Source organism: Pongo pygmaeus, chromosome 16 (genome assembly GCF_028885625.2).
Source record: "Pongo pygmaeus isolate AG05252 chromosome 16, NHGRI_mPonPyg2-v2.0_pri, whole genome shotgun sequence".
Taxonomy (NCBI): Eukaryota; Metazoa; Chordata; class Mammalia; order Primates; family Hominidae; genus Pongo; species Pongo pygmaeus.
In genome coordinates, this window is record NC_072389.2 from 55,710,962 (window position 1) to 55,726,181 (window position 15,220).

The 15,220-nt window shown below is 39.5% G+C and overlaps 1 protein-coding gene and 1 pseudogene across 10 annotated transcripts in view; both read left to right on the top strand.

Annotated features, from left to right (window-relative positions):
- Nucleotides 1–15,220, top strand: part of USP8 (ubiquitin specific peptidase 8) — a 74,938-nt gene that overhangs the window by 40,639 nt on the left and 19,079 nt on the right. For all 10 annotated transcript variants that reach the window (XM_054452414.2, XM_054452417.2, XM_054452413.2 and 7 more), the window contains 3 exons: nt 6,221–6,383; nt 11,462–11,606; nt 11,885–12,108. In XM_054452414.2, the coding sequence (XP_054308389.1) occupies nt 6,221–6,383; nt 11,462–11,606; nt 11,885–12,108 (532 nt within the window). The remainder of the gene's footprint in view (nt 1–6,220; nt 6,384–11,461; nt 11,607–11,884; nt 12,109–15,220) is intronic.
- LOC129014502 (small ribosomal subunit protein uS10-like) lies at nt 3–1,916 on the top strand (annotated as a pseudogene).

A 15,220-nucleotide genomic window follows, 5' to 3' on the forward strand; every position in this document is an offset into this window, starting at 1 on the left:
GGATGCCCAAGTGGGATTTCCCTAAATCTTTGCTTTTTAAAGATACACTTGACCCTTTTTGAAGGTTGAAGTTACAGATTTGCTAACTTTTGATTTGGCTGTTTTCTCCTATTTGTGGTATTTAGAATCTTATCAAAAGAGAAATGAAGTTGCCTTTTCCCTCTCTCCCCAGGTGTTTGTTAACTGATTTTTCCTATTATTTTCTGTTTATAAGCATGTGAATCGTATGTACCAAATTGATTAAAATTGTGAATTAATTGAATTGTTTTACATACTGAAATTCCCTATATTTTCTGTGATTCATGCTATACAAATACTTTGTGTGTGTGTGCTTAAAAGAGTATAGTCTCTGATGCCAGACTCTATTCAAATAACTGTCACTTACTAGTTGCATTATTACTAGGTAGTGACCTAACGTTTCTAAGCTCATGTTTCCATCTGTAAAATGGGGATAATAGGAGAACATATCTTACAGAGGTTTCAGGAGATTTAAATGAGAAACATTATATACACACACACACTTTAGCACAGGTCCTGGCACAAGTAAGGACTTAATTTAAAATTTGTTCTTTCTTTTTTGGTAAGAAAGCCTTTAACCTATGAAATAATTTAGTGACTTGCATGCGTATATTTTATATTGGAAATCATGGCATAGTGGCAGAACTAAACCTCCAGATAAAGGGCTATTTTCACTATTTTGAGCATGCTTATATAGATCCTATTACCTCTCTTGGTCTTGGTTTAAAATTATATATTTTTAAAATTAGGTAATAAAATCTGTATAGTTCTTGGCATATTGCAGATGCTTGATAAATGTTTGACCTGAAGTGTAGAGTGCTTTGTAAATAAGCTATTTAAAAATTAGAGCTCTTAGGCTGGGCACAGTGGCTCACACCTGTAATCCCAGCACTTGGGGAAGCCGAGGCAGGCGGATCACTTGAGGTCAGGAGTTCCAGACCAGCCTGGCCAACATGGTGAAACCCCATCTTTACTAAAAATACTTCAGCCAGATGAGGTGGCGCATGCCTATTATCCCAGCTACTCGGGAGGCTGAGGCAGGAGAGTGGCATGAACCCGGGAGACGGAGGTTGCAGTGAGCCGAGATCATGCCACTGCACTCCAGCCTGGGCTACAGAGGGAGACTCCGTCTCAAAAAAAAAAAAAAAAAAAAAAATTAGAGCTCTTTGAGGAAGACGCTGTCGAAGGTAGTGCTGAGCTGTGGTCAGCCCGCTCCTGCTCCTGCTGTACTGCTGTTGCTCTCGCGGAGGAACCGGTTGGTCAGGAAGCCACACAGCAGCCGTGGCTTTTAAAGATACTGGAAAAACACCCGTGGAGCCGGAGATAGCAATTCACTGAATTCGAATCACTCTTCATGAGCCACAGCATAAAATCCCTGGAGAAGGTGTGTGCTGACTTGATCAGAGGAGCAAAGAAAAAGAATCTTAAAGTGAAAGGACCAGTTCAAATGCCTACTAAGACTTCGAGAATCGCTACAAGAAAAACTCCTTTTGGTGACGGTTCTAAGACATGGGATCATTTCCAGATGAGAATCCGCAAACAACTCATTGACTTGCACATCCTTTCTGAGATTGTTAAGCAGATTACTTCCATCAGTATTGAGCCAGGAGTTAAGGTGGAAGTCACCATTGGAGATGCTTAAGTCAACTATTTTAATAAATTGATTACTGGTTGTTAAAAATATATATATTAGAGTGCTCAGTCTAATTAAACATGTGAATATATTCCCAGGATTTGAACAGACGAGGTTATAATTAGTCTTTGGGTAGTCTAATCTGTATTAATAGAGAGCTGGTGGTCTTTATTACTGAGTTTACATGAAAGTTTCCCAAAATGTGAGATTTGGACTACTATGAAACTCAAGATGATTTTAGGTTGAAGATTAAAGAACAATGAAATGCATACTGAGAAAGTTATTCTCTTTTAATTTATGTTACAGTCCTTTTGAGTTAGTTTAAAGGAGTTTCAGTTTGGTGCTAGTATATCTTTTAAATACTTGCTTATCTCACTTAACTGAAGGGAACAGGTCTCAGAGCTTTCTGTAGGTAACAGTACCTACAACTAGCTGATAGTGATTACTGTATTTTTTCATTATCTATTTTTATTTATTTATTTTTGAGACAGGGTCTCACTCTGTGCCTGGGTTGGAGTACAGTGGCATGATTACAGCTCACCGCAGCCTTGACCTCCTGGGTTTAGGTGATCCTCTCACCTCAGCCTCCTGGGTAGCTGGGACTACGGGCACACGCCACCATGCCCAGCTGATTTTTGTATTTTTTTGTAGAGACGGGGTTTTGACACATGCCCAGACAGGTCTCAAACTCCTGGGCTCAAACGATCCTCCCACCGTAGCCTCCCAGAGTGCTGGGATTATAGATGTGAGCCATTGTACCTGGCCTATCTGTTCTCAAAATTTTAAGCTTTTTATTTTATTGTATTTATTTTAATTTTTTTAATTTTAATTTAATTTTATTTATTTATTTATTTTTATTTATTTATTTTTGAGACAGTCTTGCTCTGTTGCCCAGGCTGGAGTGCAATGGTGTGATCTTGGCCAACTGCAGCCTCCCCCTCCCCGGTTCAAGAGATTTCTTCTGCCTCAGCCCCCGAGTAGCTGGGATTACAGGCACGTGCCACCTTGCCCAGCTAATTTTTTAATTTTTAGTAAACACTGGGTTTCACCATGTTGGCCAGGCTGGTCTCGAACTCCTGACCTCAAATGATCCACCTGCCTTAGCCTCCCAAAGTGCTGGGATTACAGGTGTGAGCCACAGTGCCCGGCCATTTTTTTTTTTTTTTTTTTTTTTTTTTTGAGACAGGGTCTTGCTGTGTTGCTCAGGCTGGAGTGCAGTTGTACAGTCTTGGCTCACTGCAACCTCTGCCTCCTGGGTTCAGTTGATCCTCATGTCTCATGTCTCAGCCTCCCGAGTGGCTGGGATTACAGGTGTATGCCACCACACCCGGCTAATTTTTCTATTTTTAGTAGAGACAGGGTTTCACTATGCTGGCCAGGCTGGTCTTGAACTCCTGGCCTCAAGTGATCCACCAGCATCGGCTTCCCAAAGTGCTGGGATTACAGGTGTGAGCCACGGTGCCCAGCCTATTTCTTTTTTAAACTTTTATTTTAGGTTTGCTGGTACATGTGAAGGTTTGTTACATAGGTAAACATTTTCACGGGGATTTGTTGTACATACATATTTTATCACCGAGGTATTAAGCTCAGTACCCAATAGTTATCTTTTCTGCTCCTCTCCCTCCTCTTACACTCCCCCCTCAAGTAGACCCCAGTGTCTGTTGTTTCCTTCTTTGTGTTCATAAGTTCTTAACCATTTAGCTCCCATATTCTTAACTTTTAATACATTATAGTATATATACCGAAGTACTCCTGTCCTAAGTGTCTAGCCCAATGAATTTTCATTAACTGAATGCACCCACTTAATTAGCATCCAGACCAAGAAACATAATCTTATCATCCTCCTGAACCCGATATACCCCCTGTAAGTTACTACAGGTATCCCACTGCCCAAGGAAACCACCAATTTCTAACAGAATATATTCTTTTTGTCTGCTTTTGTACTTTATATAAATGGAATTTATAATATGTAGTCTTTTATATCTGTCTTCTATACCTCACCTATGTTTGTGACAGTCTTCTCTGTTATTGTGTGTAGTTGTAGTTTGTTCATTCTCATTGCCATATGATGTTCTGTTGTGTGAATATAGCGCAATTTACTTAAATATTTTATTTATCTTCAGACATACCTTTTACTTATTGGATATGATGCTGTTTTTTCATGTATTTAGGGCTACACAATTTCCTATTAAATTTATTTAAGTAAAAAATTATTTTTAATTAAATTAATTAAATTTAATAAAAGACAAGTAGAGCAGAGTTGGAGCAAATTGTGAAGATGGTACATAAAAGACAGAAGTTTGAGAAATGTTGGCTGATACTGTCGTTTCCCAAAGTGTTTTCTGTAGAATACTAATCCTGAAAACAGTATTTAGGTAAATATACCCCTAGGGTTGGAAATAGTCTTTAAGAATATCACATTTTATTTTTTTTCCTTCTTTGTTGAAAACCAAGCATCCTTCTGATCTGTGTACATCAGGAGAGGATATTATTAGACAATATTTTATATGTATTCTACTTCTTTACTTCCTAGAAGATACAGTAACCAACATTATTATATAGGAACTGGATTTTAAAATTAAAATGATCTTATTTGGTTTTACTTGTGGATAAAAGTTGTACCAGTCCAGCCCAGCTTGCCAGTATCGTCAGTTAAATATTGAAATGCCACTATACTGAGTGCTTTGCTAAGAATAATATGGAGCTCCTTACCCAGTTTTATTCACTCATTCAATTATTAAATCAATTTTTTTTTTTTTTTTTTTTTTTTTTGAAACAGAGTCTCGCTCTGTCACCCAGTCTGGAGTGCAGTGGCATGATCTCGGCTCACTGCAACCTCCACCTCCCGAGTTCAAGCTATTCTCCTGCCTCAGCGTCCTGAGTAGTTGAGACTCCAGTCATGCACCACCACTTCTGGCTAATTTTTGTATTTTTAATTAGAGACGGGGTTTCGCCGTGTTGGCCAGGCTGGTCTCGAACTCCTGACCTTAGGGGATCAGCCAGCCTTGGCCTCCCAAAGGGCTGGGATTACAGGTGTGAGCCACCGCGTCCAGCTGATTAAACCAATATTCACTGAACACTTTCTATGAGCTGGGTTACTGTGTTCTAAGTGCTGGGCTAAGCCATTGAACAAACAAAAAATTGTCTTTGGAGCTTTTAACAGAGAGGTGAGATAGGTAAGACGTACAATAAAAGCTTGAAATGTTTAGTTTGTCTTATGTTGAATGCCTTGGAAATGGGAATGTCATGTGTGTGTGTGCATGTGTGTGTGTTTAGAAAGGCCTCACAGAGAAGTTATTAGCAAATCTTGAAGAAATAAGGGAAATGAGTGATGCAGCTGAGGGCAGCAGATTCCAGACAGGGAAAAAGCAAGAGCAGAGGCCCTTAGGGAAGAGCATGCCTGGATGAACCAGGAATAACAAGGAAGCCAGTGGCTGGAGTGAGTAAAGGGGGCCAGTAGTTAGAGACGAGGACGTTGAGGCTTGGGGATGTATGTCTGTGGCAGGCCATTGTAAGGACTTTAGCCTTTTTTTTTTTTTTTTTTTTTTTTTTTTTGAGACAGAGTCTTGCTTTGTCGCCCAGGCTGGAATGCAGTGGCATGATCTTGGCTCACCGCAACCTCCGCCTCCCAGGTTCAAGCAATTCTCCTGCCTCAGCCTCCTCAGTAGCTGGGATTACAGGCGCCTGCCACCATGCCCGGCTAATTTTTGTATTTAGTAGAGACGGGGTTTTACCATGTGGGCCAGGCTGGTCTTGAACTCCTGACCTCAGGTGATCCACCCGCCTCAGCCTCCCAAAGTGCTGGGATTACAGGCATGAGCCACCATGCCCAGCCGGACTTTAGCTTTTATGTGAGCAAACGATGATGTGAACATTGTGCTTTAATGTAGAGTTGGTGTTATTCACAGTTGACGGTTTTAAGAGGCAGCATAGCAAAGAACATGTACATGAGCCAGATTGCCTGAATTTTAATTCTGGCTCCACTTACCTTGAGCGAGTCACTTAACCTGTTTGTGCCTCAGTTTCCCCAAAATAGAAATAATAATGTTCGTCTTACGGGATCGTTATGAAGACTCAATGAGTTCAATGAGAATAAAGCATTTAGAACAGTATCTGGCATGTGGTAAATGCTATATGTGTTTGTTGAATAAACATCCTGGTATATGGTGGACTATTAATTATATAGGTATAAGAGAACTGAAATATGAATAATATTACCCAGGTGATTCCCCAGTTTATATTTGGCTGAAAGAGGAGCTCAGATAATTTTCTCTGTTTTCAGTTTTGCTCCCCCCTCGACTTTTTTTTAAAAGGTCAAAATGAAAAGAATTCAGTCTTCTTTTAGTCTCTAATAACTACTAAAACTATGTTCCAATATTATACAGTAGTGAAGGGGTTAAACATGTTAGGCTGTTTAATATCTTAATATATAACCTCACCTTAGAAAGGAATCTACTTAAAATTTGCTATGGTGTGGTAAAGACTGTGGAACAAAACTGAGTGTCTTCTGTTAGTATATTAGGACCTCTTGTTGACTTTTGCCCCAATTTAAATGTTAATACATTTCAGAGTCACTGCTAGTTGGATTGAAGCACACCTCCCAGATGATTCTAAAGACACATGGAAGAAGAGGGGGAATGTGGAGTATGTGATACTTCTTGACTGGTTTAGTTCTGCCAAAGATTTACAGATTGGAACAACTCTCCGGAGTCTGAAAGACGCACTTTTCAAGGTTTGCAAGTTTCATTGTTAGTTTATTGTAATTGCAGGGCACCTCTGGTTGTTAGAAAGGCATGTTAACTAGTTGTTTATCTTAAATACTAAAAGATTCATCATGCTTTTTTTTTTTTTTTTTTTTGAGACTGAGTATCACTCTGTTGCCCAAGCTGGAGTACAGTGGCGTGATCTCAGCTCACTGCAACCTCCGCCTCCCAGGTTCAAGCGATTCTCCTGCCTCAGCCTCCTGAGTAGCTGGGACTACAGGCGTGAGCCACCACACCAGGCTAATTTTTGTATTTTTAGAAGAGAGGGGGTTTCGCCATGTTGGCCAGGCTGGTCTCGAACTCCTGACCTCAGGTGATCCACCTGCCTTGGCCTCCCAAAGTGCTGGGATTACAGGCTTGAGCAGCCACATCCAGCCCATCATGCTTTGATTGTGGAATTTTTTATAAATTCAGATTTTAAAGATTTGTTTTGGCTGGGCATGGTAAAATTAAAACTTAGGTGGGAAAAGATCTTATAAGATTACAAGACGGCCGGGCACGGTGGCTCATGCCTGTAATCCCAGCACTTTGGGAGGCTGAGGTGGGTGGATCAGGAGGTCAGGAGATCGAGACCATCCTGGCTAACATGGTGAAACCCCATCTCTACTAAAAAATACAAAAAAAAAATTAGCCGGGCGCGGTGGCAGGGGCCTGTAGTCCCAGCTACTCGGGAGGCTGAGGCAGGAGAATGGCAGGAACCCAGGAGGCAGAGTTTGCAATGAGCAGAGATCGCACCACTGCACTCCAGCCTGGGAGACAGAGCGAGACTCTGTCTCAAAAAAAAAAAAAAAAAAAAAGATTACAAGGCAGGGCCAGGCATCGTGGCTCACACCTGTAATCCCAGCACTTTGGGAAGCTGAGGCGGGCAGATCACCTGAGGTCAGGAGTTCAAGACCAGCTTGACCAACATGGAGAAACCTCATCTCTACTAAAAACAAAAAATTAGTTGGGCATGGTGGTGTGCGCCTGTAATCCCAGCTACTCAGGAGGCTGAGGTAGGAGAATCGCTTGAACCTGGGAGGTGGAGGTTGCAGTCAGCCAAGATCACACCATTGCACTCCAGCCTGGGCAACAAGAGCGAAACTCTGTCTCACACACACACACAAAAAGATTACAAGGCAGAAGACAGGCAGAAATACTTACAACACATATGGCAGTGGTTTAAAATACCTAAAATCCAAAGAGCTTCTACAAATAAGAAAAATACTTAAGATAAAATAGTAAAATAAGTTGTGGGCACAGATAGCCATGAACAGAAAGTGAAATGCAAGTGGACGTAACCATAAAAATGGCAACTTTGCTAGTATCAGATAAATGCATATTAAAATGAGTGCTATTTTCACTGATCAAGTTAACAAAGGTTTAAAAAATAATATGGTTGTCCTCAGTATTTGTCGGGGATTGATGCTAGGACCCCCCACAAATACCAAAATCCATGGATATTCAAGTTTCTTACATAAAATGGTATAGTATTTGCATATAAACTACACATATTCTCTCATATACTTTAAATCTTCTGTAGATTCCTTATAATAACTAATAAAAAGTAAGTGCTTTGTAAATAGTTGTTATACCATATTGTTTGGAGAATAGTGACAAGAAAAAAGTCTTTACATGCTCAGTACAGACATAACCATCATAGGCCTAACTATATATTTTTTAAATTTATTTGTTTTAATTTTAATTTTTATTTTTTTAAGAGACAAGGTTTTTCTCAGTCACCTAGACTTGAGTGCCGTGACACAATCATAGCTCACTGCAGCGTTGAACTCCTGGCTCAAGTGATCCTACTGCCTCAGCCTCCTGAGTAGCTGGGACTACAGGTGTGCACCAGGCCTGGCTAATTTTTTTAAATCTTCTAGTAGAGACAAGGTATTGCTGTGTTGCCCAGGCTAGTCTCAAACTCCTGGCCTCAAGCATTCCTCCCACCTTGGCCACCCAAAGTGTTGGGATTACAGGCGTGCACCACTGTATTGGGCATCAAGTATATATTTATTTTTAATTTAATTTAATTTTATTTATTTTGAGATGGAGTCTCACTCTGTCACCCGGGCTGGAGTGCAGTGGTGCGATCTTGGCCCACTGCAACCTCTGCCTCCCAGGTTCAAGCGATTCTCCTGCTTCATCCTTTCCAAGTAGCTGGGATTACAGGCGCCCACCATCACGCCCGGCTAATTTTTTACTTAGTATTTTTTGAAGACATATCTTACTCTGTTGCCCAGGCCAAAGTGCAGTGGTGCCTTCTCAGCTCACTGCAGCCTTGACATCCTGGGCTCAGGCAGTCCTCCCAACTCAGCCTCCTGAGTAGCTGAGGTGTGCGTCACCATCCTAGCTAATTTTATTTTATTTTATTTTTGTAGAGATGAGATTTCACTATGTTGCCCAGGCTGGTCTCAAAACTCCTGGGCTCAAACAATCTCCTGCCTCAGCCTCCCACAGTGCTGGTATTACAGGTGTGAGCCACCATACCCAGTCGATTTATTAAATTATTAACAATGATAGCACTGAATGCTGGTGAGCATGTGGTGAGAAGAAAACTCATCCTGCTGGTAGGAGGGTCAGTTGATTGCCCTTCAGAAAGGGAGTCTTAAAAGCCTTAGAACAATTCATGCTATGACATAGGGAACCCAGAAATATACCTAAGTATGGGACAATTATATGAAACTGCCAGTATTCAACTGGCATTGACTTACAAATGGCAATTTGGCAATTTCATAAAGTTCAAACTAAGATATGTGAATGATTAGTGTATGATAAAGGTGACATAAATCAATGAGGAAAAGATGGATTGAAATGAATGGTTTGGGGACAACTGCCTAGCCAGTAAATAAAAGAGAATGGATCCCTACCTTATTTCTTAGACGAAGCTACATCTCAAATGAATAGAAGATATAAATGTATAGATTGAAACAGCGAACTATTAGGAGAAAGCATTGGTATTTTTTATTACCTTGATGTCAAACCAAGATGTCACAAAGGAAAATGAAGACTGTGTTTATGGCTGGCCGCAGTGGCTCACGCCTGTAATCCCAGCACTTTGGGAGGCCAGGGCAGGTGGATCACTTGAGGTCAGAAGTTGGAGACCAGCCTGGCCAACATGGCGAAACCCCATCTCTACTAAAAGTTCAAAAATTTGGCAGGCATGATGGCGGGCGCCTGTGATACCAGCTACTGAGGAGGCTGAGGCAGGAGAATCGCTTGAACCCAGCGGGTGGAGGTTGCAATGAGCCGAGATCGCTCCACTTCACTCCAGCCTGGGCAAAAGAACGAAACTCAATCTCAAAAAGAAAAGACATTTAACTGTGTTTAAAAAACAAAAACATAAAGTAAAAATCAGGAAACATGTTTGCAATATATATGACAAAGACCTATTTTCCTAATATTCAGAGTACATTCACTGTTTACTAAAAAAATTGCAAATAACTATAGAAAAAGGGGCAAAGGATGCAATTATTAAATAGTTAAGTCATAGAACAATATAAATGCCTACTAAATAAATGAAAAAATGTCCAGCTTCACTAATAAAGAAATGCTCATTAAAACAAGATACCATTTTATGTTCATCAGTTTTGTAAAAATTATAAAGATGTATAATGGGCATTCTCAGATCCTGTTGGTTAAATGTATAAATTGGTATAGCCTTTCTGAAGGGCAACTGGGCATCATATTAAACCAGCAATTCTACTCCTAGGTAATTATCCTAAAGAAATATATATATATATATGTGTGTGTATATATATATATATATATATATAGATGTGTGTGTGTGTGTGTGTGTGTGTGTGTGTGTGTATATATATATATATATTTTTTTTTTCGAGATGAAGTCTCACTCTTATTCCCCAGGCTGGAGTGCAGTGGCGCGATCTCGGCTCACTGCAACCTCCACCTCTCGGGTTCAAGCAATTCTCTTGCCTCAGCCTCCCAAGTAGCTGGGATTATAGGCACCTGCCACCACACCCGGCTAATTTTCGTATGTTTAGTAGAGACAGGGTTTCACCATGTTGGTCAGACTGGTCTCGAACTCCTGACCTCAGGTGATCCTCCCACCTTGGCCTCCCAAAGTGCTAGGATTACAGGTGTGAGCCACTGTGCCCGGCCAATGTATTTATATATATTTTTAAGTGATCATTTCTAAGATTAGCAATATATTGAAAACCTTAAAATGTTCATGTACCTTAGCTTAAGCAACTCCCTTTCTGGGAGTTTTCCTTAAGGAGGTGACTAGGTATGTGCATGTATAAGGATCTTTTGTGTTTATTTCAGCATTGCTTGTAATTAAATGGGGGAAAAAACCCAAATGTTCAAATGATTGACTCAGTTTTCGGGTCTGTGTATAAAGTAGAATAGGCCATGCACAGCAGCTCACGCCTATAAATCCCAGCACTTTGGGCTGAGCCAGTTCGATCACTTATGCCCAGGAGTTCGAGACCAGCCTGGGCAACGTGGCAAAACCCCAGCTCACGAAAAGTACAAAAATTAGCTGGCCGTGTTGGCGCATGCTTGTAGTCCCAGCTACTGGAAAGGCTGAGGTGGGAGGATCAATAGAGCCCAAGAGGTCAAAGCTGCAGTGAGTCGTGATTATGCTGTTGCATTCCAACTTGGGTGATAGAGCAAGACCTTGTCAATCAGTCAACCAGTAGTCGAATATCACCTAGCATTGCAAATGATGATATAGCTCTATATTGATGAAAGATGTTCATAGAAAAGCAATATCATAAAGGTTTTATTGAAAACTCTCTATAAGAGTAAACTCCAGAATGTAAAGTGGTATTGGGGTGGTGAGGTTATGGGTCATTTTTGTTTTATATTTAGTGATTTATTTTCTAATTTTTCTTCCAAGATCATTGATTATTTGTATGGTTTTTAAAACCTCACCTATATAACCGTTTCATTTAATGTTGAATTTTGAATTCAGTTCTCATTTTGTCATTATTTAGGAGATAAATTTTGTCCTTAAGGGAACGACTTTAAAATTTAGATTTGTTGTGTTTTTAGCTGTTGAAAGATTGCTGCCCTATTAAAAATATGATTTCCTTATTTATAGTGGGAAAGTAAAACTGTCCTGCGCAATGAGCCTTTGGTTTTAGAGGGAGGCTATGAAAACTGGCTCCTTTGTTATCCCCAGTATACAACAAATGCTAAGGTCACTCCACCCCCACGACGCCAGAATGAAGAGGTGTCTATCTCATGTATGTATGTGAAAATTTTTGTTTAAAATTGCTTTGGTAAAATATAATTTAAAATTGTTTTCCCGGTAACATTCTTGGTTATGTGTGCATTTGTCCTATTAGAGAGCAGTTTGTTTTCATGCATAAAAATATAAGCCTGGAAGTTCACATTTTCTTCCTGTTATAATTGTTTTTTCACTTAGTTTACATTTAATTATTACATTAACATGCATGAGAAATGTAAGTACTGTGTATGGGATTTGCTATTCTAAAAAACATTTTTATTTTTGGAATTTTAGTGGATTTTACTTATCCCTCATTGGAAGAATCAGTTCCTTCTAAACCTGCTGCCCAGATGCCACCTGCATCTATAGAAGTAGATGAAAATATAGAATTGATAAGTGATCAAAATGAGAGAATGGGACCACTGAATATATCAACTCCAGTTGAACCAGTTGCTGCTTCTAAATCTGATGTTTCACCCATAATTCAGCCAGTGCCTAGTATAAAGAATGTTCCACAGGTATGTTCTTGATTTTAACTTTATTCTCGCTTTTGTTTTAATATTAAATATATAATATAGCTGGGCACAGTGCCTCACGCCTGTAATCCCAGCACTTTGGGAGGCTGAGAGGGGCGGATCACCTAAGGTCAGGAGTTTGAGACCAACCTGGCCAACATGGTGAAACCCCCCTGTCTACTAATAATACAAAAATTAGCCAGGCATGGTGGTGGGTGCCTATAAATCCAGCTGTTTGGGAGGCTGAGGCATGAGAATTGTTTGAACCCAGGAAGCGGAGGTTGCAATGAGTCGAGATTGCACCACTGCACCCCAGCCTGGGTGACAGCAAGATTCTGTCTCAAAAAAAAAAAAAAAAAGAATTAAATATATAGTATAGAAACGAAGTTTAATATATAACCTTTAACATCTTAGAAAAAAGTATCAATGAGAAGAATCTGTATGTTTTGATAAATTTTTTGTTTAAAAATTTTTCATCATAATTCAGCGTTACCACCACGCCTATATTAGAGTAGATAATTAAGGGATTTCCAAGCCAGTTGGCGATCCATTTGCTACAAACAATGCTAATAAAAAATTGCAGTATCACAGTGAATTAGAATAGCCCTTTTGGGATTTTTTGTATTATAATTTGACCCATAGTATTTTCATAAATAGCTTGGCTTACATATGATAGGTATGTGATGTCAGTATTTTGGTTTTAAAACAATGCTTTAGTTCCATTTCCTTAGAATTTGACACGCAAATAACAGGCATGTTTAACAATAATCATTTAAAAGTTTTTAAATAACCAAGACATTACAAATAAAAAAATTTTAGTTTTTATATCCTTTATTTGGCTTTATTTAAAGAAAGGTTAACTAATGTTCCCCCTCCATGCATTTCCCAATAACATTTTTTAGCATTCATTTTTAATTTTTTCCCCAGATATATTTAAAACAGTATTTCACATTTAAAGTAGATGATGTTTGATTTGTGGAGCAGGTATTGAATAGAAAATCTGGTAATTTTTTGTTATAAACCGAAGTGGTTCATATCTTCATTTTTTTAAGGTCTTTTAGTATTGCAGAATAAATTGCAGCCTAAATAGATGTGATTAAACAACTTTTCTTAAAGGGTGAATTTAGGAAATTCTAAAAAGAACTTATTTTATTGCATTTCCTTTCAACTTAATTTAAACGCTAATCCTTTTGTGTCCCAACATAACTTTTATGAGATACGTACAATTTTCAGACATATTTTGAAGATCTTCTATATAAAAAACAGCATGAGGTCTGGGTGCCATGGCTCATGCCTGTAATCCCAACACTTTAGGAGGCGGAAGCAGGTGGGTCACCTGAGGTCAGGAGTTCCAGACCAGCCTGGTCAACATGGTGAAACCCCATCTCTACTGAATATACCAAAATTAGCCAGGCGTGGTGGTGCGTGCCTGCAATCCCAGCTACTCAGGAGGCTGAGGCAGGAGAATCACATGCACCCAGGAAGCAGAGTTGTAGTGAGCCAAGATTGGGCCACTGCACTCCAGCCTGGGTGAGAGTGAGACTGTGTCTCAAAAAAATAAAAATAAAAATAGCATGAAAGTTTGTAAATACAAGAGATGGATTCTTCTGATGTTTAGGAGAGATCTGTATAAAATCAGCCACAGCATAAGGCAGAATATCATAATTGCTCTACAAGGCACTGGAGCACAGAGCAAGGAGAATATTCTAGCTGAGAAGATCAAGGACGTCTTCATGGAGGAGACAGTATTTTATCTGGGCTTTAAGAGTAGGATTGGAGGATGGAAGAAACAAGTAGAAAATTGTATGACCAAAGGCATAGGGCATGCTCTGGGGCCAGTGAACAGTTTTGGCATATGTGGGCGCTAGTCTCTGTTGGAGAGAGGAAGTTATGATAGTAGATAAGATTAGAAGGATGGACAAGAGTCATCAAGAGAGACTTGGATCAAATTTGAATTTTGTCCTGTAGGCACAAGGAACCATTAAAGAATTTTAAACTTGAGAGTAACATGATCATAACTATACTTTTATGATTAGGGAAAAATAGATCAAGCCACCAAAATGTAAATGGAAACAACATTTATTTTTGTTTCTGTTCCACGTCTTATTATTGTTAACCTCATCCCCATAGTGGTTCTTCCTACTTCATTCTCAAATACATGCAGAAAAAAAGACAAAGGATTTTTTTTAAGAGGCAGAAAGAGAAGTGAACAGGAAAAAAATTATTTTTTCTACAATAACTTCGTTTTCTTTTTCTTTTCTTTTCTTTTTTTTTTTTTTTGAAAACGGTCTCACTCTCTCACCCAGGCTGGAGTGCAGTGGCGCGATCACAGCTCACTGCAGCCTCAACTTCCTGGGTTCAAGCAATCCTCCCACCTCAGCCTCCTGAGTAGCTGGGATTATAGGCACATGCCACCACGCCCGGCTGATTTTTGTATTTTTTTGTAGAGATGGGGTTTTGCCATGTTGCCCAGGCTGGTCTCGAACTCCTGGCCTCAAGTGATCTACCCAGCTCGGCCTCCCAAAGTGCTGGTATTACAGGCGTGAGTCACTGCGCCTGGCAACTTCTTTGTTTTCTAGTAGAAAAACATAAATTCGTTTTGTAAGAACACTATGTAGATTGTTATTGGCACATGTTCTTATAAGTTTTTATTTTTGTTTCAGTACACAGTATTCTCAAGAAATGATGTTAGGGTCACTTCTCTAGTGTTAATATGCTGTTAAATTGAGGTAATAAACATTTAACTCATTAAATCAGGAACTTAGGTAGTTTATTACACAACTTGAAGGAAACCAGTTAGTATTTTATCTCCTGTAAAAGTTGTTAGGGAAGATTGCATTTGTTCCCTCAGTAACATAGTTATTAACTGTGCCAGGCACAGTCTCTATCCTTTTAGAGCTTATATTCTAGGAGGGAAGAAAAATTTGAAATAAGTAATTATAGTTATTTGATCAAATTCTGATAGAGGGAGAAGAATAAAGTATTATAAGAGCATGTATCAGGGGACTTGGCTAGTTCTAGGAACCAGGGAAGTCTTTTCAGAGGGAGAGATGTGTAACCCAAGACCTAATGTGGGCATTATCTAGATGAACAAGCTGATAGACCTAAGTTGGGA